Consider the following 24136-nt stretch of genomic DNA (forward strand, 5'->3'; position numbering starts at 1 on the left):
GAATTTGGGCTGCTGGGTATAATTTCGGGATTAGCCCCGGAATTATTACAGTTAGGAGCAAAACCATCTTCCTCTCGTCAACACATATTAATTTTCCGTATCTGCCCCACATAGTGCCAATAAATGCCAGCTTTCTACTGTATACGCATCTGACATGGCCAAGCGACCCTAGAAACTCTAATTACCCAGTCCAGCTCAGTAGCGTGCTAGCTTGTTCGCACTGTTGCAGATGACCTTCGCTTCTGCACGTAAGTGGAGCACTACAGTTACTTCGAGAGACTTTGGCAGATAACTAACCAGAGCAAAAAGTGGATGTTTGCAGCTATTATGTGGCCAAATCTGGATCTTCCGACATCTCATCAGGTAGCCCCAAGTAGTCTCAGGCCGTACCCACATTTTAAAGATTGAATGTCTGTATTGAAGGCAGAAGAAACATTTGCTCCAAACTGTATTAGCGTTGACCCTAAGTTGATTCCTAATCTTAATTTTGGGCTCGTGGCTCTTATCGATGTTTCTCGTTCGTAGCTATATTCGTTATCAATCCCGGGGTTATTTTCGTTATTAACCCCGGAATCGTTTTTTGTCACGGGCAGAAGTGACACGTTTTGCAATTAGGACCCGACGAGGTATCTGCACGCGCAGGTACTGCAGGATCTTTTGGACCATTGACCTATCTGTCATATGGTCGGGCTGACTGTGACAGTTTTCTAGAACGGCATAATTTAGGTTTGGGGCAACGGGGTAATATGTGGGCGGGTATTAGCCCGACTCCAGGTCAGGGACGGCGTATCAACCCTCCTTTTTCTAGGGTTAATAGCCCAACGGCTATTATTTAACCCTATAGGGGAGAGTTAGGTCGAGGGCCAACGGGTGGCGGCCGACCTTGGCCGAATTTGGGATAAGGTTTCCAATTGTCTGCCAAATTGTTTATTCTTTACACTTTAGCTAGAACCTTCAGCTGGTTAGTTTGCCTGCTTTGCCATTTTTGGATGAGCCACTAAAGTACATTCAATAGACGTCGGTAGGCGGTAGCGCATTGCAACTTGTTGTTGGCTGATTTTAGCCTGGAGTGTCGAAAGAATAAACAGCAGATTGGTTGGTCGCTTGTGGACTGCACCGTTCAACCACTCGGCCCGCAGCGACACGCACCGCCTCAGATCGATTTTCTACTTAGCCCTTCTCTTTTCGGCTTTCTTTTTCTGCCTGGAAAAAAGTCAAATTTCCAGACGTGGAACACGATCCACTTTTTTATCCGCCCCTCTTGTTAAACTCCTCCGCCCAGCACCCAACGTATCCGGACTCGGCTTTCGACCTGTCCCGGCTCAGTGGGACCGTCGGCCAGGTTTGGAGTCAGTCTAGGATGTCCCAAAGGGCAGGCTGTATATCCACCAGATTATCAAGTTCCAACTTCTTCTCTGGTCTGAGGTGATGTGTAATTATATTTTGGTCTGACTGAATGGTGATCTGAAGTGCTTCAATGCCGTGATGGAGGGCAAGGTCTAACGATTGCCCATTTGATTTTGTTCTTCATTCTGGGCATCCTTATAGATACTGCTAGGAGCCTTGAGGGCTCTATCTTCAACATCACGAAATCCCTGGGAAAGCCTCATATCTTGAGTCTTTACCGGATTGTGAGGTCTTTTGTAATCTCCTCTTTCTATTTAACGGCCGCCTCGTATTGGCCGTGACATAGTAGTAAGGCTGCAAACTGATAAACCTCACCCGATCGTTCATGACAGCTAGGTTGCCTATAAATAAATGCGGAGCTGGCATCCTCGTTTCACCTCTTGCTCTCTAATTTCTTGCGTCGCGTTACTATCACGATCCAGTACCCTTTCATTCTGAGATTTCATCCTATAATGCCCAGTGCCTTTTCGTATCTATTTTACCATCTCACTGAATCCAACAGGGAGAGCAATCCGGCAAGCAGCGCAATGGACCTCACGCCCACTACCACGGCGACGCTCGCGGACAGTGGTAGCACCTATGATTGTAGCACTCTGAGCACCATCGAAGACGGCATTAACACTCCTTCCACCAGCCATCGACCAGACAATAGTTTTCAGGGCGCGCCGACGAGCAGCGTAGCCTCGTCCGATCCCACCGGGACGCCGCTGGCACCAGAGCCCACTATCTTGCTGAACCAAATCCAGCAGGCTGCCGAAGATCTTTCGCAGCTCGTTGGACGATTTGAACCTAAGATGCCACGAACGTTCCAGAGACCCTCCATCAAATATGCGCTCTTCGCGGATCCCAAACTGCTTCGGCTACCGTGCTTAAGGTTTTGCGCCAACCCGATTGACTACACGGATTCGGCCCCATCACTCTGGTGGCTCTGGGACGGGTTGCTATACCATCTACAACCGACAGCCTTTACGAAAAATTGCAAGCTTGGATTCACGCCCGCCCACGAGACCGACATCGCCAACCCTTGAAATCGATCGACACACGTACAAAGAAGAAGGCTGCCTTGGCCACACGCTGGACTACCTCGTGCCGCGCCCAGGGAGCGTATGGCGCCACGCCATGGGGGAATCTCTCTAGATCAGGAGAAGAACCTGGTCGTTACTCTCGCTGGGACTTGCAAGACTGGAGATGACCACAATTACATGACGAAGACACAAGCTCGGCAATGTTTGAACCTTCTGCAGCGCTTCCACCCCGAGGCCCAGGAATATATAAGCACCGTACAGCAGAATGGCTAATCGGCCCCCAGGCCCTAAAGATTAGGATTTGGAAGGGTATTTATGTATGAAAATTTCATCTGCCCCTGATGTAGCCGTAGATTCAAGCTTAGGTTATATCCGCTACCTTGTATAATCTAAGCAAATAGGTAGTTGGCACCTGATGTAATATTAAATCACTCCATCAATTGGAATATGGCGTGAGTATTACGTGGTAAGTATGGAAAAGATACCGGAATTTACAGTCGATCCAGTGAAAAGCAGATGGAGGACATACATATTATGATAGTCACCCTATTGGACGCCACAGTATACACGGGGACAGTTTTGTCATGTGTTCGCACATCCCCAGCCGACAACTTTTGACAAACTTTTGACAACTCGCTGTGGTATGGTAGCCGCCTGACCCTCTGGTGGTAACATTCGTGGTCAATTTAAAGTGAATAGTTGCTAGCAGTATTATTGCTCAGCTTTGAATCCCTTCGCCGCTTAGCCAATACAACAAAATCCCAAAACTAAAACGGAAACATGGCATGGGTTCGTTGCGCCTCAAAACTTAGGGCAGGTTGCCCAGGCGCCCAGAAAGACAAGCCGGTTCTTCACGCTTGGGGTATTTCAAGACCATGTTCTTCATAGTAGGGAAAAAGCGCCTCATCAGCTCGCCTGACTCGTCGACTTCTCTGCGTCCCTCCGTTTCTGCCTTGATTTGGGCCCACAGCATCTTCCACTCAATCCACTGGAGTTTGACATGTTTGTGCGGTTCATTGATCTAATTTGAAGGAGTTGAGATGAGCTTTTACATTCCGGTCTGGAAGATTCGTTCCATGGTGGGCTCGGAAGAGAAATGGGGAGAAGTATTCAGCAGCAAGGGCGGAGGATGACTGGAGAAGAGATCAACCAACCTTGACGGTCTGCCCAGCGTTCGTTTGCTTAACAACAAAGATACTGCAGCGCCACAGCTTGCCGTCCACGTCGTCGTCGGTCGTGCCCCATACATCCTCGTCGCCGATGGGCTGGATGGCCACGTCCACGCCGAGCTCCTCCTTCATCTCGCGCACAATGCACTGCTCTGGCGTCTCGTCGGGGTCCAGGCCGCCTCCCGGAAAGGACCAGGTGTCTGGGTGTGCTGGTTAGGGCAAGTTGTTGAATTATGCTTGCGTGGTGGCGACTGGCTGGAGGCGGGGGAGTGCCTACCAGGTGGTCCACCCTCGCGAATCTTCTTGTTCTTCAGTCGGCGATGGATGATCAGAACCTTCGTGCCCTCGAGGAGAATACCCATGGTTCCGTTGCTGGCCTTGACCTTGTAGTCGGTGTTGAAGGCGGTGTTGGAGTAAGGACGGGCCGACATGATGGGTAGGTTGTGGATTGGTTGAGGTCTGATACGCTAATTGTGAAGGGAGTAAAGGTTGTGTATTGTCAAATGGCTCAAGTGTCGGTAAGATAAGAATGAGAGGAGGAGAGAAAAGAAGGACATACTGGCAGTAGACCGAATGTGAATTTATAGCCATCAACTAGGCACGTTTGGGTGATTGTGGCTGAGTGGACCACACGGCACAATAAATACAAATAGGCTGCAGGCTTTTTATAACGTGTCCCGGCCATGTTTAATGAGAGTTCCAAGGTTACTGGAGCTTTCAATCGGCCTGGAAGATGCTGCACTGCCACCCTAGTCGGTGGCGATGGCTTTTACACAGTACAAATAACTTCCTAAGCCCACCGGGATCATGTACAAACCGATTTTGTTCCGACATGGCGAGCAGCCAGGACGTATATGATGGTGTGGACTTTGACATGACCTGCGCAACGGTAGTTGTTGATGTACATTTGGAATGGTCAAGATCGCGACTCTGAGCTGCAGTCGGTGGCAACTAATGCTTTGCAGTACATTCTATGCTCCATGTTGGTGAAGAAACGGCTTTTAGGGCTTGTTGAGCTCCCGCTTGTCTTGAACTTCCATTCCTGGCACTGAAGCCTGGTTACTGGTCCCGGGCAGCTCCCCAATCTGGTATTGGAATCATTCACTAAATATGAATGGAAACAGAGTGATAAATGGAAGCAGACAAGTGACCTCAGACTGAATGCTATATGTGCAAAGTAAAAATATCCTGCTTCCTCGCCCCTTTTGCTTAGCCTTCGTCGCAAAATTCGCATGCGAAGAAGCTTTGAGATGGCAAGTACAATGTTTGTTTATTATTTATAAAGTAACTACTCAGTAAAAACAGAGCCAGTGCAGTCCTAGCGGAGTTCACGGCACGACAGTCTGCCGGCGATAGAGCCTAGGTCTTCAAATAATGAAGCTACTGGTGTATGATTACTGCAGTTGTATTCTTTCCTCAGGAATCTTCACCAAGGCAGACTTCCTCTGTAATGGGCGGCATTGTAAGCTCAAAAGCCATATGACACGACATTGAGCTACTGCGGAACTCATAAGACTGCTTGCACGGAACCCTGTAGCCTTGAAATATTTGTCGTTTAGTCCGCGCGTGCTTATTTTCAGCTGACTTGCACACGTCATCTTCTTCACGCTTGGTAGACGAAATCGCACCCTTAGCCTGGCTCACAAACGGATGCTTCATTTTGATGAGAATCGATCTTATCCTTCTTTTTATGTCCTATAAAAGTCTCATTTCAGAGTTGCATGGGACGTTGCTTTTGGGCGACCTGGCATGCGCTCTTTGAAGCCAATAGATTTAGCAATCGACTGATTCCTGCCTACAACAGTATCCAATAGAAACAAGAGAGGGCTGGGCGCCTACCCTGATTAAGAACTGGATGGAGGCACTACATGCTTTTCAATCTAAAATCTAGAAAGCCAACACACGCCACTGTGGCAGTCTTTGGATTCACCAGCCAATAACAGCGTCGATAATCAGAGGAAACACCCGCGGATCTACACCAGAGAAGCGAGCTCGATATCCCCTTTCTGCGATACGCTTCCTGACCTGGTGTTCTGGCTTTTTCATTGAGCTTTATGGCTCGATTTTGATTTGCTGTCACTTCCGAAAACCAGTAGCTCTCCGAGCGCCGGGTCAATGTCTACGTCCCTCATTAGATCTGTTTTTCCATCTACTTTCCTAATCCCACCTTTGGCCCACTAGACTCACTTGATCAGAACATTAACGTTGCGTACCCCCTGTTCGGCACCCCCCCTGTTCGGCACCCAAAAATAACAACACTTTTATTTTTATCCTCCAACTTCTATTATAAATATCTCGATGAATCTTTCACTTTTGGATTTACTTTTTTCTAATCTTAATTCTCCATTTTCCAATGAAGCAATATACTGAAAAACAGCTTATATCTGCAATTAACGACGTCAATAATGGCAATCCAATTGCAAAAACCTCCCGAAAATGGGGAATACCTAGGTCTACACTTCAAAGTCGATTTAAAGGTTCTCAACCTTATAAAAAAGCACAAAGCCCTTTTCAAAGGCTTTCTACGGAACAGGAAAAGCATTTGGCTGATTGGGTACTTACCCAAACAGCTTTAGGGCTTCCGCCAACGCATTAAGAATTACGCTTTTTTGCCCAACGAATTTTTCAAGCCGCCGGAGAGACAAAAGGCCTTGGAAAACGTTGGATAATTCGTTTTTTGGCTCGTTATCCAATCCTTAAAACCCAAAGGCCCCGTCGAATAGATAACGCCCGGATTAATGGCGCTACTACGGAGGTAATTAAATCTTGGTGGTTTTATATTACGAACCCGGTTATTAACGCTATTAAACCGGAAAACCGTTGGAATATGGACGAAACCGGTATAATGGAAGGTAAAGGATCTAATGGCCCGGTATTAGGGCTTAACGGGATCCGGCCGTTGCAACGGAAAAAGCCCGGAACGCGGGGTTGGACGACTATAATCGAATGTATATCGGCTACGGGCGCTGCCCTCCCTCCCCTTGTTATATTTAAGGGAAAAAACGTACAACAACAATGGTTTCCGACGGATTTAAGCCTTTTCGATAATTGACAATTTCACGCAACCGAAAACGGGTGGACAAATAACGAAACGGTTATCGAATGGTTAAAAAAGGTGTTTATTCCGTATACCCAACCTTTAACCCCTGAAAAGCGGTTATTAGTTTTGGATGGCCATGGATCACATATAACGGACGAATTTATGCTTCTTTGCTTGCAAAACAATATTTAACTCCTATATTTACCCCCTTATTCGTTACACGTTCTTTAACCATTGGATTTATCGGTTTTTGGGCCGTTAAAAGAAGCTTATCGACGCCAACTTGGATTTGTTAGCCAATTTTGCTGTTCAACAGTTATTGGAAAACGAAATTTCCTACTTTGTTATCGAAAAGCCAGATTAAAAGCATTTATAGCAAAAACCATTCAGTCTGGTTGGCGTACAACGGGGTTATGGCCGGTAAACTTGGTTAAACCACTTTTAAGCCCTTTTTTGTTAGAAAATAGCAACGCCAACGTTATAAAAGATAAAAACAACAGTTTGCAAAGGGATAAAACACCGGAAAGCCCAGCCCAAAAAATTAACGACCCGTCTTTACTTATTTGGAAAACCCCTAAAACGACCCGAGATGTCCGATTTCAACTGCAAAAACTTTCCCAATCCAACAAAACCAACGCTATTTCACGTCTTTTATTTGCAAAAGTCCAAAAAAGCTTCGAAGCCAAAGATACCCTTTTGGCTAGCGCCCAGCAAAAAATCAGCTTATTGGAAGCACAACTGGAGGCAATACGGCCGGCTAAAAGGAGGAGGGTGGTTCCGGATCCAAACGAGCTTTTGGTTAACAAACAGAACATTATTGGATTGCAGGAAAATGATATAGAAAATTTGGAACCTTTAGCTGATGAAGAAGAGGTTAATGAGCCGGAGAAGCGTGAAAACGATTGTATTTTTGTCCGTTGATAATTTTATATTTAAATCAGTTTATAAAAGTAGGCATTTCGTTGTTAGATTTTCAGGGTGCCGAACAGGGGGGGTGCCGAACAGGGGGTACGCAACGTTAACTTCGGATAGACTAACTCACCCATTAACACCCCTACATCATCAGGAATATGAGACATGCGACTGGCCCGACCTACCGTCAGCAACAGATGCCCTCTTTTCGACTTCAATGAGATCTATCCTTAAGGAGATCAATGTAAGCCCCTCAGTACAGCATGATACCAGGTCGGCAAGGCCGCTGATCCAAGTAGACCAGTTGGAGAGTATTGTTCACACCACAAATAGTATACCTTCGGGGACTGCGCTAGAAAGGACCAAATGTGAGAAAGAGAAAGCGGCAGGGAAACGTCAGATGCAACACTAGGAGTAGTTATTGCATACGTGAATACTACATGGGCTTGCTGACATAGGGCTATTGTCCCAGGTTGGTTGGGTCACACAGCGTCGAAAAGCCAGTAGCCAAAGTATGAAATCCCAAACGGCAAAATTAAATGCAGCTTTGAAGATTATACTTTACAATTTAGCGCTTTCGGTATCTTGAGAACGCCATCTCTTCAGACCCTACTGTCGGTTTAAAACTACGTTGCATTTGCCTCTACATTACTTATCGATAGTCGACAGGGGGTAGGTCCCTTTAAAAAGGCCTCCTACCGTTGACAGACGTATTTTTATAACCTTATACAAATCGATCAACAAGAGAGGAAGAAACCTGAAATTCTTTCATTGGTCCGCTGGCCTGTTATTGGAGGCTATGGGCACCCTATTCCTATCAAAATCTATTACTATGCCGCTCGACCAGAGTTTTTTACATCTTGGCTCGTATCAACACATTTCGATTAAAGAAGCAATTTTTGAAGCTTCATCGCCTGCTGCACTTTTCGGTTATCCAGATCAAATTCGGGCTAGACAGGTTTCTAAACAATCCAAAATAAAATGGTGGACATATTCAGCGCCTGTAAAGGATTTATCTGTAGTAATATGATTTTATTCTTTAACTCGCCCAACTGTTTCACCGACGTAGACATCTGAAGTCTCGGAGCTTTCAACTGTAACACCCAATGCCGCCCAAGCTTCAGGTTCCATCTCCTGATTTAACTGACCTCCATGTTGTTGGTCTGGGGGGCAGCACCTCCGTTTCAACACAGCAACCCGACGAAGAGGTAGCGTCCCTAAGACGAGAACTGGCATATTATAGAAATTTGCACAAAATATCATCGTCGGTTTTTCCGTCGCTACGAATTCACACTAATACACTCTTGGCCCTTCTGGATGATTGGGATAGAATAATAAAAGAGACTGAAAGCAACTGCAGCTCCTGGATGATGATTCCGTCTCATGGCGCGCCAGATACTCACTAGGAAGTCTTAGTTTTTTTGTAATGATTAACGCTCGATGTTATCGTAATGCTATACTTCTGAACATGGAACATGGGAGTCTACTTGGTCGCTCTGTGTTAATACAGCTATATACCCATTTCCAGGCCTGGAAACTAATTTAGGCCTGCCGACTAATCGAATCCATGCAGCTCCAGGATCCNACAAATTAAGTTTTGCAGTGGGGCGTTTAGTCTTCGTAGCTTTGACGTCTTGGGGGTGTATCCCCGCCGGAACATGGGATTCAGTAGAAAACTCCTGTACATTTAGGCAATTCCATCTCTGGTGCGTTTTGCACCCAATTTAGAAGACGCAGAAAAAATTCTCACACCCGAGTACGGCAACATAAATGCACACCTTCGTGGATCACAATCACGATCACTTCAGATGCTTTTGCTGGTGGTAGAGCCAAAATGGATGTTTGTAGCTACTATGCAGCCAAATTTGAGCCTTGAACCATCTCGTCATGTAGGCTTAGGCAGCATTGTCGCTCCAACATTCAAAAGATTGCATGTTTGTGCCGGAAACGAAAGACAGATTTGCTTCCAACTGTATAATCTTTGATGTGGGGGCGGACCCAATGCTACCTGTGTGTATTTGTCAGAATGGATAAAGGCCCAAATCTTGCTGCATAATAGCTGAAGTTTTGATGTCACGGCCCACCCAAAGTTGGCTGGCGCAAGTGCGAATAAGCTTTGGAAAGAAGACGCCACGAAACTGGTTCTCTCGGTCAAGAATCCGTTTTCGTCAACATTTACGAGTCGACTTAACGGCCCGTTTAGGCTGTTTTGCACCGTCAAAAGAGCCGCAGAAAGAATGAAAAATGATAAACTTGACATTGACCATATCACTTCTAAAAGCAATTGATTATTAGAAGCAGGTGATTCTTTTCCAAAGCATGTGTCTCACTCCTACAATAACTGGGCTTATTAGCAAAATAATGAAAGGTCGTAAGATCGTTCTCCACCGCTTGTTCCTAGCTTTCTATGTCTTTCTCGCGATGCGTACAACGCAAGCTTCCTCGAGAACCAAGTCTCGCATTTCAAAGATCACGGCTCGAAACATAACCAACTCAGGCATCTGTGCGCCTAATGTATCCTCGTTTGGGTCTTTCCCAACAGGCATAGGCTTTCTGGCTAACTTGGAAGACTGTGAATGTCTTCGCCATAAAATAAACCAAGAAGCAAATTCTGGAACCGAATGTCAAAGTTTGTTGTCGCGTCCTTACCAAAACAACGCATTCCAATCGAGTAATGAGCTATTATGTGGTACCTGTCAGCTGTCTTTGCGAACTACACGGCTACGAGCTATTGAAAAAGAAGATCAGGAATTGGCACCAAGATTCTGGATTGGCTATCATGATATGGTATACATTATGGATAATGCAATGAAAGATTTCGAATCGACTAATAAGACTGGAGTTCTAAGTGGCGGAGAAATCGTTGGCTGCAAGTATGAAAGTCGATTTTATAGCTGGGATTGGCTTTTACATCGGGACGATATGGATGCAAATAGTCTTGGTTTTCCTACCACACCAACACCTATTTGAAGACTGCAGAAGGTTAGCTTAGGCTTGTTTGGTTAAACTTCAGGTCAGGTCATGGCAGCCACTGAGAACAACTGCAAAGAACACAAAATTGGTACTTGTCTCTCTAACAGTAACCCAACGTACGGCCTGAGACTTGGACCTTTTTTCCATGGGCCTAGGGGGACCAGGCTATACGACTGGAGAGCAGCTAGAATTAAAGAAGGGATGGAATATAAATAGAGGTGCAGCGCACCAGAGGGATATCAGTGCCTAAGCAGAGCGCAAACAGACCACGTCACGGCGTCGGCTTGCACGGTGGCGTTTGGGACAGGGTTATCATTAACTTTCGACAAATACTTTAGTTTGGTTGAAGCTTTTTCCCGAGCCTGTTACCTGCAGCGACTTTCGGTATGGAATGGGGCTTGCTCCCAACGTCAGGTGCCCTCATGACATTTAACTATTCCAAGGCCAGAATCTCTAGACACTTGGCGATCCACACACATAAAAAAAGAAAGCATCTCAAAGTAGGGACAGGGATGACAGTGGCCTTGGAGAAGAGGGCGGAAGAACAGCTGTTGGAGCATATGTAGAAGTAATGACGAGTAATTATCAATTTAAAATTGTCCGCCGAGCACCTGGCCTCCCTTACAGTTAAGTATCATACCTGGTGCCGCTTGTCTTTTCTAAGATCAGGCCCGTACTTCAGAGTCTCACTTTCCGTACATTTGACAACAATAGAGTGTCCTGTCGTTACCGCACATTTGAGGCAGTAGAACAGGTTAAAGCCTATTTGATACATGCTGGCTGTTTTTGCTTGATCTGTCGAAGTGAATTTCCACACCTCAAGCAATCAACTCTAACCAACAGAACCGGAGCAGCAGCGTGCCGGCATCGATAACTTCAAAGTCCCGGTTAACAGATAACTCGATGATGAAGTTTTCAATGATAGCAGGGACAGTCTGCTAGTATATTTACATAACACCTTTGCAATATCTCTCTCTCTCTCTCTCTCTCTCTCTCTCTCTCTCTCTCTCTCTCTCTCTCTCTCTCTCTCTCTCTCTCTCTCTCTCTCTCTCTCTCTCTCTCTCTCTCTCTCTCTCTCTCTCTCTCTCTCTCTCTCTCTTTCTCTCTTCTATTAGACGAACTCATGCAAAGTTTCCTGCTCCGTACATCCAAACACAGATGCTGTTGTCATGGAGGGCAAGGGGATATCGTCTGAAGGCGAGGAATATTATTGTTGTTTATTGGGCCCTCGTGGGCCGGTTTTGGAATGCCTATTCTCTCTATTCTTGGTACGCAGCTCTTCTAAGAGAACTGACTTCTCCTGGTAAAATACTGCTGGTAGAATAGCATCGGATACCTTCTCTTCCATTGATACCATTACAGCTTGGCCTCACCGCTGTCCCCTTGTAGTCTAACATATTTTCATGCCAACGTATAGACCGCATCCACTCTAAAGGGAAACGTACATGGGAGATCAGTAAATGAATGCTGTAAATTGTCAAAGGAGATATATTTTTCGGTCTCTCCCGTCTTTTCTAGCTGCTTAGAGTATAGTACGCCAAGATTCGCCCGGCCAGGGCTGCTGTAGATCTCATCGATAAGTTAACGATCAATGCGAGACCCTGCTTTTAGCGCCACAACCCGCGTTAGTCCACCATGCTTTAAAATCAGCACAGACGGCATAGACCATTACCACACCTATTCCCTCTCATTCGTCTCAGGGTACGATGTTTGTAGCGATGAGACAGCCGAATCTGGATCTTCCTTCGCCTTGTTGAGTAGACTCAATTAGCGTCAGGTAGTCCGTACATTTTAAATATCCAATCTATGTAGTTACTGAAAGCGGAGGATATATTTGCTCCAACCGTATCATAAGGATTGAAATAGGTTGTCTGCTTGCTCTTCATTTTATATGTTTTGCATATCCATGGCGTAATGAGCCTGTAGTTGCATGAAGCATGGCTCAATACAGTGGCAGCCTCTCCAAACTCTAGTTTTGCTCTCGTAGTGCTCATGTGAGCTTTGTCGAGGGTATGCCCTTGTCGCTTGTGCAGTATTTTATGGAGCGCCTTGTGATACCAGGGTTCGATTGTAACTTTCTGTGACCCGAAGTTACTCTAATGCGGCTGCACAACGTTTGATATATTTCCTTGGAAGGCCATGACTCGATCTTATACTTGCAAGGCTCGCTGTTTCTCAAGAACACGATTCTTTTGTGCGCGAATTCGCTCATTATTGTTGATAAGCGCTTTGTTAATGACACGCACCCGGGTTGCTACTTAACGCGTCTTACATACCAAGTCAACTCTCAACAGCCAAAACTGCTCTGCGGACCTTCCTGGCCTGGGACCCGTGCAGATGCGAAGAAAGTGCCAGCCAATAGGACCAATGCCCAAACTTAGTCGTGTTTCAGCCAAAACTAGCCCTAGGCTGTGATAAATTGAATTTTATACTTCGTCACTCTGCCAGCATGTTTTGTATCAGGTGCTTTCCTGGTCGATTCGTCATGGAGCCCTCCCTGCATACCTGGTTGGGCAGCTTAACTGCTCACCTGTTTACTGCAAAACAGCTTCACATGCTTGAAATTGCTGTCAGCATGATAAAGACCAAGTACCCTTCCTTCGAAGTTGCGCCATCGCCGCAAAGGATATATCCAGACCTTGATTATTTCAACGATATGCAGATTGTAACAGCCTGCTCTGCGCAACAGCCATCAAAGCTCACGGAAATAGTTGTTCCTGTTTTGCACGAATATCTGAGCCCAGATGCAGCTATAAATTCAAGAATGTTTCAAGACTATGTTGAGCTTCTATCATATTCTTTACCTAACGAATACTTTATTGAAGATCCTCGAGGCAGACATGCCAACTCAAGCGTGCCAGAGTTTATTACACAAGAGCGCATCAACGATACGATATTATGGCCTTTTTTCAAAGGTGATGAGCACGCCCTTGCTGTAGTATATCCAGATGCAATCCACTGGCTCTCATGGAATGACCACGCAGTTCCTGATGAAGTCCTAGGCTCTGCGAAGACGCTCCGAAGGCGCTCACTCCCCCTCATAAAGCTGCAGCCTCAGGCGGTAGAGCCAGAAAGCTCTGGCTGGATGGTTTTACATGCCATGCAACGAATCCTGGCTGGTCATCCAGTTGTGGACTTTTCAGACCTCACAGCACCAGCCCGGGAAACAGCGCTAACTCGTTTCAGGTGTGAGGTTCTGGCAGCGACCCGAGCTAGGACACTAAAGCCAACCGAAGAAGACTTCGCGAACTTGATACATGACGTTGATCGAACAGAGTTTTTTGACAATGCCATGTACGCCATGGATGACATGTTCGTAACTGATCACAATCACAACTCTCCAAATGTCATTGAGCCAGTCAGCGGCCACATGGTTGACAATACCCTTTTAGTGGCACAAGATGTCTCAGAAGATCGCCATGGCGCTCTGGCTGTACAAAATGTTTCGGAAATTCTTCAAGATTCTTCTTTGTCCTGCTCCAGCCAAGACGCTCCAGAAATTCGACCTAGTTGCCGCAGGTCGCGCCGACCGGCTCAAATATTGGACTACAGAAGAATTATTCTGAGAAACATTAGCAAAGCCGTGCAGTGTTATCGATCCACACATGTAAACACTAATATGAGCGTCCCACTCCTGTGGTCTATATTGGAAGGGGATCCGCCTCAATCTGAATTCCTTCGGCGATATACTTTGATATTGTTTTACATGAAGATGAGTCAACTTGACGATGCTGGCGTCAAGAGGGAACTGGCAAAAACTGGGAATGGGAAGTTTTGCATCAGGAACAACAATTCTATACGCAGGATGAGAAAAAAACAAGAAGAAGGGAAAGCATGGTCTGATCTATGCGACTTGAAGAGTCACTGGGGTCTAGAAAGGTATACACTTCTGTCTGCTGTGCCCGAGGACACTCAAGAAGCGCCAATACGAGAGATGACCGAGGGGATTCAATCGCAAAACTCAGTACTGCTACAAAGCCTAAACGACGCCAGACGGCTCTGCGCCGCATTGCTCAATGAAAGACTACCCAACTGTCTTTTGATCGATAATTATAGCTACAAGGAGAGTCAACTTAGCAATCACGACATCAAATTATCGTTCAAGGCGTTTTTAAGTTTGGACCCAAATCAGCCAGTACAGATCCCTAGGTTCTAAGGGGAACCCTCCCCTCATATTCTTCTAAGGTTTTGGCCCAGAATGGAGCTTCTTGAATTTAATGAGCCATTATTCCTTATCTTTGGAGTAGTCGCACAAAATGACGAACAGGGCTGTCTATGAACCCTTGAAGACTTGGCTTTTGATCATATCTGCGGCAGAAGCAGAAGTGGATCGGCTGTTGTTGCAGATCCTGACATCATCAGAGAGCTCGCTCGTTCTCGTTGCCAGCGATTGGCGACAACGGTGCTGACATGCTTGCTGACATTACTAACGGGGAACGGGAACTGATGCGGGTGGTCACTAGGCTAGCAAGCGTAATGGCTGGTTTGTTTTTAACAGGTAAATAAAAAGAATGGAGATCTCTCGACCAAAGAAACATGACCACGACTAGTAGTAGTAGTAGTAGTATTAGTTAACGCCGGGCTCGGCCCGGCTTGTTAGCCGGCCGTTAGCAACCTCCCGAGGGGTATCTCGGCGCGCGTTCTATCTTCTTTATTTACACAGGGGGAAAACAAGGAGGGCAGAGGCGGATCGTGCCTGACCGGGTTCGGGCCCGGTCCTGCTTAGGGGGTTAGTTCACTGACGCGACCCCGTGCCTAAGGTGCACGGAGGGTTCGTCTGACGGCTTGTGCCGTGAAGTGTGGGTGAAAAGGCAGTAAGTCTATTCCTCGTCAGAGTTCGAGTCGTTTACGATCGGTGTCCCTAGGCGTAAAGTGCGTTCGTGGCGCGCGGGGCGCTGGCGGGCCGCTCTGGGGCGGGCGCTGAAGTAGTTGGTGGCTATCGAAAACGCCTCAAAGCTTTTCGGTTGCCCGAAGCTTGTCTGGAAGAATTTCCAGCGTTGGGCGCGATTTGGCGGCCCGGCCGGCCGGTCGTTATCAGGCCACGGCCAGTTTCTCCACACCGCCCGCGAATAGCGGCAGTGCACCGGGTGCTCAGGGGAGGTCCGCTTCCAGCACCAGGCACACGAGGTGTTTGCATCCTGGTGGTTGAAACGGTCATGGTAGGCTTTGAAATCGCCGTGGCCGGTCCTCATGGCCAAATAATGGCCCAGTAGGGGTCTTGGCAAACGCAGTTCCTCGGGCTCCTTTCTCGGTGTGTATTGGAATTTCCATTCCCTATATGCGGGGGACCGTTCACAGAGTTCTTTACGCCACCAGTCCTTCTCTATATTCGAAAGAATGGCTCTGAGGACCGTGCCGGCACCGCTATACGTGGTTTGCTGAGCCCTCGGGTCTGGGTCCGGCGGTCCGGCGGAGCCGGCCTTGGCCAGCTCGTCAGCCCGGTCGTTTCCCGGGATTCCCTGGTGCCCAGGGCACCAACGGACCCGAACCTCGGTACCTTGTTTTCGGAGTAGATCGACAAGGTCATGGAACTCCAGAAAGGCCCATTGGGACGAACGCGGCGCGTCGCCTCTAAGACCCCAAATAACCGAGGTGCTGTCCACACAAATCCAGATCCGGGCGCCTGGCTGGGCCTTGGCTGCCGCCTGTAGCCCTTTTAGGGCGCCAATCGCCTCGGCGTCGAAAACGTGGCTTTCCGGCGTAATAGATGCGGAGCCTGCGGCAAATTCCAGGCCCGCCCTAAAAGCGGCCCATCCGTACCCTATTTGGACGCAGTTGTTTTCGTGTTTTTCCGAACCATCCGTATATACCACGATATCGTCAGGTGATACCATGTCCAGCCATTCGATAAAGCGGCGGGCCGCTTCCTCTTTCGGGACTCCTCCGGTGGGGTCAGTGCGAGAATCCGGGGCATTGCGAGGTGCGCGCAACTCTAGTCTCCGGATCCGCGGGAGAAGTTGTGCAGCCGTTTGCAGGGTCGTGGCCGAATGGCCCGAGTTGCGGGCACGAGCTGTTTCACGCAGGCGGCTGACAAGGGGGTGCCCCTTGTCCGCGAGCCTTAGTCGGGCGCCGTATTTCAGGCGGGTGTAGGCCAGCGCGACGCGGGCCGAGGGTAGTCCTGCGTCCCTGAGAACAGTGGACGAGGGGGTGGTTTTATACGCCGGGAGGATTGCCCGTGCCGCTAAAACCAGCGGTTTGTTCAGTGCTTTGAGGAGTCCTCTTTGCTTGTGCGCTGGGTTGTACCATGCCTCGGCTGCGTAGGTGGCCGAGGAACCCACGCATGCCACCGCTGCCTTGCGAAGTGCAGCCGCAGGCGGTCCGTATCTTACTGCCCCAAAGCTTTTGAGGTGAGCAGCGACCGCCATTGCTTTGGCAGCCCTTTCGGCCACGTGGCGGCGCCCGTCTAGCCGTCGGCTGAACCAAAAGCCAAGCCAACGCATGCCCGGGTAACGCTCGGCCCCGGAGGCGCTTTGTCCGCGTCGACCGCCCGGTAGTTGGACCGGGGTAACCGTTCTACCATTAATCCGGATTTCCGGGTTGCGACCGTGCCTTTTCTTAGTGATATGGATCACCTCTGTCTTTTCCGCTGCAAAATGGATTTTCTCTTCCGCCGCAATTTCGTGCATATCCCGGAGTTTATCTTCCAGCCAACGTACGTTCTCCTCCAACGAGGGTGACGATTTCCATGTAAGCACGTCGTCTGCGTATGCCAGCCGCCACTTCGCACCGTTTTTGACGAGGTACGCCAGATATAGCATATATAGGATCGGGGAAAGGGGAGACCCTTGCGGGGTGCCGCACCCAAGCCGCCTAAAGCCCGTGGTCGTACCCTCCAGCCGGACTCGGGCCTGGCGGCCGCTTAAAAAGTTAATCACGAACCTAAGGAGCATTTTACTAAACCCGAGGCTCCGCATTTTCCGTATCAATCGCCCATGGAGGAGGGCGTCGAAGGCGCCTTGGACGTCGCATGCGACAAGGGTGACTTCCTCCCCGCGAGCTAAAGCCTGCTCGATATCGTGGGCGAGGGCACAAACCAGATCCGTCGCCGATCGTTTGGGTAGGGCACCGCCGTGGGTGCAGCTAAGGAGCCCGTTGTCGTGTATGGCCCAAGCTATCCGGCGTGCAACGAGCCTCTCGAGGCCTTTTCCGATGCAGGAGAGGAGGGCTATAGGCCGCCAGGATCGAACGCTGCTCCGGTCTTTCTTCCCCGTTTTCGGTAGCATCGCGACTTCGGCCTTCTTCCAAGGCGCTGGGAAATGTCCGAGTTCCAGGCAACGTTGGTAGAGCCTGCGCACCGGCTCGGCCAACGAAGCCCATCCGGCTTTTAGTAGCCGGACGGTCATTCCGTCGATGCCCGGGGACGTGCTCGTAACCCCAATGCAGGAGCGCTCCGCCTCTTCCGCACTAACCTGGGTGTCCCAAGGGATTTTAGCCTCGTCCGGCGACCAGGCCTCCAAGGGGTCTCCCTGCAGGTCATCCTCCGCCGAAAATCGGCCAAGCACCTCCCGTTGCAGTGCTTCCGCTTTTGCTAAAGGCTCGCTCACTTGCTCGCCGTTAATAACCAGCGGCGGGGACCGGAGGCGTGGTCCGGCTCCCAGCCAGCCCACCATGTTCCACAAATCCTTATCGTCGCGCAGTTGGTCGATCCGGTGCCTCCAGTACTCCCGCTTCGCGGCCCGCACCCCTTTCGTGTAAGCTTTCTCCTCGGCAGAGGCGTTTGCCCTATTTACAGCGCTCCGCTTAACCCGCTGAAATTCGGCCCAAAGCCGTTGGCAGTTTTCGGTCCACCAGGGAGCCGAGCTGCCCCTTTTTCCCGCCGGCGTACCCACGACCCACGTCACTTGCTCCCATAAAGTTGTAAATTCAGCTACCCACGCGTCCAATGCGTCCTTGCATTTCCTACAGTAAACTATAGTCACAGGGTTGGACCAGACCCTCTAACGGACAGGCCAGCTAGAGCCCTCCTAGTCGCTGGATACCCAGCCTGCCACGTAAATACAAGGTTTGCACCTTAAGCCTACCGCATCCACAAAAAGGCCTCTTGATAGACCGACGCGCGCATCCGTCCTCTCCGGCTAAAATAGCATCTCTTCCGCCTAACATGCCGACGACATCATCTGCCCCGGTGTACGTCCCTAGTGCGAGTAGAAAGCTTCGAAAAGCCGGCGACACCCCGTACATGTCCATCCACAGCTTAGTCCCCCGTTGGTTCCTGGGCTAGCCCAGCGCCACAATGTGGACATGAATGCAATCGAGTTCTTCCCGTCCTCCAGACCCGGCGCAGATTCCCAGTGCGAGTGAGAAGCATGGGGCGCCTCAGTCACACTATTCCACCACGGCCCACCGTCCACGGGGTGTACCAAGGGTGCGAACCAAGGCCGTGCCCACGTTTCTTGCTTCCCGTTACCCAAAGCCGTCTCCAGCAATGGGCCGACCACGTCTTGCTGTCGGGACCCTTTGGAGACTGCCGCGCCGGCACAGTGCTTCCGGTCCACGTACAACTAACCAACCCCCGTAACGGCACTACCTCCTCGCTGCAGGCAATCCCAGAAGGTGTGAGGGGGTGAGAGGGTGCCCTGTCGATTCGAAGAACCGTCGGGTGGTTCTCAGCCTAATTTCCCTTTCTTTTAAACCGTATTGTCTAGCCTTCCGGGGAAGGACGCCTGCCTTTCCGGCTGGCAAAGTTTTTTGTGCCACGCTGGCTCGCATCGCGAGATTGGGCCTTGTCTTGTGCGCCTCTATGCGGGTGGCGCGCCGAGCCGCCGATCGGACTCTTCCTTCACCGCGATCAGTGGAAAACTCGTCAAAGGGGAGATCTGATGACCACGACTGTTGATGCCTGCATTCGTGGCAAACATGATAACAATCGTTCTTCGGCCTTTGAGGAAATGACATGACAGTTGCCTCCACTTGCGTGTGCGTAAGTGACCAAACGGCTAATAATTCTCCATGTCACGGTAGAGTGTATCGTGATTCTAGCACAGTAACTAGTTCGAGGCGCAACAGACCTTCAATGTTGCTCATGATTTTCCAAACGAGGATTATGGTGATAACAGCTTGCGCAATGTTGACTCTCGGGCAGGCTTATTGGCAATGGGGTTTGTGTGTCCAGACGATAGATTTGGCCTTCGGGGGTAACCTGGCGAACATGGGTTCTGGACATAGTGCCTGAGGCTGCATCCAAAACCTGACTTTGTGTTGCCGCAGCCCTATCCATACGTGAGATACTCAGAACAGTACCTTCCTGGCCTGGCATCCTTATAATACTGGCTGTTTACGGTCAAATATGCCCAACACTCGGCTGTGTCTGCACCCATTATACTTATCCCAACTGGATGTCATCAATAACTTATTTTCTTCGCTGCTTATGCCATTCTGGATATTCCCCTTGCTAGCCCACCCATCCCAGTCTTGGGTCATTCTAATTTAGTCAATCGTGCTTGCCACTATTCAGCCACTGGGCATTTCCTCCAGGTTGTTGTGAGTGGGGAATACCATTCAGATTGGGTGCCTCTGCTCACCAAAAAGGCTATAGTGCTAAAATCTGTTAACTTGTGGTGTGTGTCGTGGTGCCATTATTTGTCTTGGCTTACCGCGGGCCCACTGTCATGAATTCGTTCTCTTTCACCGTTCTTTCAAACCTTCCAACGTCCCCAGCGTCACTCTCCGACAGCGAAGTTTCATTTTTTACAGCAGAATTTTCGACTCTGCCCGCTCTTTTGCTACCCTCACCTATAGAGCATTCGACTTCCGGTCAGCTACACTTACAAATATACCGGCGTTCGCTCCGAATTTAGAGCACACGTGCAGCACAAGGAAAGGAAAGGAAACGGTGGGCCAGGAAGGTTGAGCCTCTATAACTACGCCTTGTATACCTTCATCCCTGTCCACCATCCTTCACAATGCGCTTCCTGATTGCCGCCGCGGCCTGCATAGTGGTCACCACGAGCGTCCAGCCAAGAACATGGTCGCTGTTAGGCTGCGAGGCGACAGCCACGATAGCGGCTGTTCGTTATTTGTCCCCCGGGCCGTACCGTATACTAGAACCTGCACAGTATCTCCTGTAGGTCCGTTCTTGGTATGCTGGTAAGCAGCGCCTTGCCAGCATATATCGCCCTGGACATGGTATGGAGTGATATTCACCCGGATTCCATCGTCCACGGTCTCTACTGAATTAGGTCCTGTCGTGCAGAGTGGTAAAATCTGCGGCGCCAAATTCACAGACTCGCACCCAGGCAGTGTTGACTTGATCGCATGCAACAGCCTTGGGCTAGGTCTTGTAACTCTTGTAGATTTTAGACCGGGCTTTGTGTCGCCCTGTCTCTGCTGTTGCTGCAAAGGTGGGGCCGAACCTTGTCCATCTGTTCAAAGGTTAGGGTTAGGGTTAGATTTTCCAATAGAACTTTTGGTACAGGATCGGAAATTTCCCAAGTGCATGTATGTATCCACAGCATGTAGGCCTTCGCGCCTGATTTCAGAATCTCCGGGCTTGCACAAGCTTGGCGGCCACGTTTGATCCAGGGTTGTTGCTCAGGGTCGGGCGCCTTCTAAGAGCTATCTGTCATACACCACGCCCTTCTCACTTTCCCTACAGTCTGTCAATCCCACTGGTACCAAGCGCCCGCGCCATTCCTCAATGATGTAAGGTCAGGGTACCGTGCTTGTCATTCAGCTTGATGGTGGCGTGTGGTGTAGGCGACTTTTAGCTATCTTGGGGTGGCTAAGCATTTTGGTGACAGAAGAATCCGCCACCGCAACTACTATGCCGGGCAGGGACTGCTCGAGTTGCGCCACTGGATTGGGTACTGTAACCTTTGGCCACTTTCTTGCTTGTTTGGTTGGAAAGTCCGCTCTATATAACCTAATTTTTGCCGCGCTACAGTCGTGAATGGTAGTCAACTCTATAAATGCCGATTATGGTGAATACTGACTTCGTCTCTGGTCACAGCGGCTTTACCATGCAGGCAGACAAAATACGATGTCCTGTCTAACAGCCTCCACCATGACGGTTCTACCTTTCAAGTGTGGCATCGTCAGGCCCAAACTGGCACTAGCGCCTGAGCGGCCACAGCTGCTAGAAGGTAGGTCTAGCCATCAAATGATGCAACCAACTCATATATTGCCAAGACTGAGATCTAAGCCACAAAACTGCAAAACAGTCGAGGACCATTTTGAAGTCGCCGGCCCCACTCCGTTCTTCCCCTTTTAGTGCAAATGCAAACAAGATCATTCCTCATACAGAAGGCAGAGATGTCCACTTTGTCCCTATCAAGGAAGCAACTTTTGAACATGCAAGCACACGAGGTAAAGTCAGTAATAATTAGTCACTTGTCTAAACTTGTTACATTACACGTAAATTCTCAAGTTGCCCAGTAGACGACTTTGTATCAAGCTTTCTTTCACAGATTACAGCCTTACTTTCAACTTTTCTTAACCACAATGGCAAGCATAGACCCTACCAGAGCTCTGTGCTTCATCATTGAGGAGAACTTTGCCCAAAAGCAAATGCTGCGGGAGAAGGGTGCTATCATTGAAGCTCTACAAAACCAACTTCGCGAGCTACAGCTCGGTAATGAACTCCAGTATCAGACGATTCGTACCCAGCACAAAATAATCGATGGATATCAGGCTGCAGAGACGAGAGATAAAGCATTCCAGAATTCCAGAAGTGTTGAATCTCTTAATTTGGAAAGCAACAGGCTTGGCTCTGCCTGACTCTGGCCGCTTTCGCACTGCACGGCGCTGTGCTGTTTCGATGGAGTGAACGACAGTTGGGATGACCCAGTACAAACTAGTTGGTCTATCCTCGCTAGTCCTTGGAAGCTACCCCTGGCGCTTGTTTATTCACAGTTAGGCCCTTTGTTGATCTCTTTGTGGCGCATTCATTGTCTTGATTCTCCTTTGACCTTTGTGTTTGTTTGTCATCACTCAGATTCTACCTAGACCCATCAGTCCTATTTCTTGTATTCTCTGAGCTCAACTCTGTACCGACGAGTCCCTGTTGCCGTTGATTTGATGATAGGGTGTCCTATCGTGACCGCCCATTTGAGGCAATGGAACAAGTTAACCCCTATTCAATACATGCAGACTGTTTTTGCTCCATCTATTGAAATGACCTCTGTCCATCTTTGAGCACCTCAAGCAAGCAAATCTAGCGACTAAGGCTGGAGCGCGGCGTCCCAGCGTCGATATCCTAGAAGCTTTGGTCAACAAGTGGCTCCATGATAAATTTCTGAATTGAAGCGGCAACAGCTTACTGGCAATCTAACGCGCGTCGAACCCAACACACTAGTCTGGTAGCCACCACCGTCAAGTTAAGCGGACCCTTCAGTTGCCAGAGATATATTATCACATGAGACTTTGGCAGTACATTGGAGCAAATGCTTCTTCCGCCTTCAATACAGACATTCAATTTTCAAAATGTGGGGACAGCCTAGGGCTACTTGAGGCTACTTGACAAAATGTCGGAAGAATTAGATTCGGCCACATAATAGCTGCAAACATCCACTTGTTGCTCTGTTCAGCCATCTGCCAAAGTCCCTCGAAGTAGCTGTGTGTGCTCCACCTGGTCGCCTAAACGAGGATCCGCTGCAGCAGTGCGAGCGGGCTAGCATGTTACTGAGCTGGACTGGTTAATTAGAGGTTTCAGGGTTCATCGGCTTGGGCAAATGCTTATGCAGTCAAAAGCCAGCATCGATTGGCACTTTATGGGGCAGATACGGAAAATCGATGTGTCTTGACGAAAGGAACATAGTTTTGCTCTCAACTGTATGTTGTTTCATCTCTTCTGTCAGAAACACCGATGCGCATAGCGTCTTTCTTTTTCGGATCTCGTAGGCCGCCAGTCCTACATGACGCTCCATATCCGTATTCTTGGTATGCAGCGCGTGCTGCTATCTTGCGAGGTCTGCTGGTGGTAGAATAGCACTGGACACTTTTCTTGGACTGATATTAGGCCGTTAGATCATTTGCCTTGATTGTACCGGTTTGTGCTTAACGGTGTTGACGACTGGATTCTTAATACAAGGCCCACAATACTGAATTCCCTCCGCAGTAGCGCCGTTAACTGGAACGTTTTCCATTCGATGGGGCTTTTCGTTCATATTTGATTAGCTCCTAATACATATTGCAGCAAAAGTATCGGCTATAACGACCTTGATTGGGACTCACTGATTACTCAACTGTCGATTTCGGTGTGACTACTGCGTGGATAATTATGCAGCTTCGACGACACACATATGGACTTTGCAACGTATCCTATACTTGAACGCTCGAGTACCCTCATGTTGCATTTGGCCCAAAATCAGTTCTACAATCTTTTCCCACTTGACCCTGCCCACAGCAACCTATCGTTTAATTAGTGTCACATTCAGACCCCAAGTTTATTAGACCCCAACTAACTCCTGACCACGGACTGTATCCGCGTCGCTTCAAACTGAGGCCGATAAACTAGGTTCTTTGCTATGCTCGCCCTCGCTGCTCAAAACTTTCATTCACATTATACATTGTAGCTCACACTAACGTTGGGCTCCACATCTCCGACCCCCCTAAAGTCCGGCCCCTAAAAATATCTACTCAGCCACGTCAACCCTTTGTTTTATTTTATAAAT

General features: G+C 48.9%; 6 protein-coding genes across 6 annotated transcripts; 4 read left to right on the top strand and 2 right to left on the bottom strand.

Moving 5' to 3' along the window:
- Window positions 1-1859: 1859 nt before the first annotated feature.
- Window positions 1860-2435, top strand: PpBr36_11393 (uncharacterized protein; the record flags this gene model as incomplete). Its single annotated transcript, XM_029898495.1, has 2 exons — window positions 1860-1876; window positions 1910-2435. 2 exons carry the CDS (start codon window positions 1860-1862, stop codon window positions 2433-2435), a joined length of 543 nt encoding a protein of 180 aa, XP_029743196.1.
- Window positions 2436-3240: 805 nt separating this feature from the next.
- Window positions 3241-4032, bottom strand: PpBr36_11394 (uncharacterized protein; the record flags this gene model as incomplete). The annotated part of the gene is made up of 3 exons (XM_029898496.1): window positions 3241-3453; window positions 3587-3801; window positions 3879-4032. 3 exons carry the CDS (start codon window positions 4030-4032, stop codon window positions 3241-3243), a joined length of 582 nt encoding a protein of 193 aa, XP_029743189.1.
- Window positions 4033-10765: 6733 nt separating this feature from the next.
- PpBr36_11395 (uncharacterized protein) lies at window positions 10766-11301 on the bottom strand (the record flags this gene model as incomplete). The annotated part of the gene is made up of 2 exons (XM_029898497.1): window positions 10766-10888; window positions 11167-11301. 2 exons carry the CDS (start codon window positions 11299-11301, stop codon window positions 10766-10768), a joined length of 258 nt encoding a protein of 85 aa, XP_029743190.1.
- A 1710-nt stretch (window positions 11302-13011) lies between these two features.
- PpBr36_11396 (uncharacterized protein) lies at window positions 13012-14682 on the top strand (the record flags this gene model as incomplete). The annotated part of the gene is made up of 2 exons (XM_029898498.1): window positions 13012-13464; window positions 13540-14682. 2 exons carry the CDS (start codon window positions 13012-13014, stop codon window positions 14680-14682), a joined length of 1596 nt encoding a protein of 531 aa, XP_029743191.1.
- A 6606-nt stretch (window positions 14683-21288) lies between these two features.
- Window positions 21289-21414, top strand: PpBr36_11397 (uncharacterized protein; the record flags this gene model as incomplete). Its single annotated transcript, XM_029898499.1, has 1 exon — window positions 21289-21414. The coding sequence occupies one exon, from the start codon at window positions 21289-21291 to the stop codon at window positions 21412-21414; it is 126 nt and encodes a 41-aa protein (XP_029743192.1).
- Window positions 21415-21965: 551 nt separating this feature from the next.
- Window positions 21966-22241, top strand: PpBr36_11398 (uncharacterized protein; the record flags this gene model as incomplete). Its single annotated transcript, XM_029898500.1, has 1 exon — window positions 21966-22241. The coding sequence occupies one exon, from the start codon at window positions 21966-21968 to the stop codon at window positions 22239-22241; it is 276 nt and encodes a 91-aa protein (XP_029743188.1).
- Window positions 22242-24136: the final 1895 nt, after the last annotated feature.

This window comes from Pyricularia pennisetigena (assembly GCF_004337985.1).
Source record: "Pyricularia pennisetigena strain Br36 chromosome Unknown Pyricularia_pennisetigena_Br36_Scf_23, whole genome shotgun sequence".
Classification (NCBI taxonomy): Eukaryota; Fungi; Ascomycota; class Sordariomycetes; order Magnaporthales; family Pyriculariaceae; genus Pyricularia; species Pyricularia pennisetigena.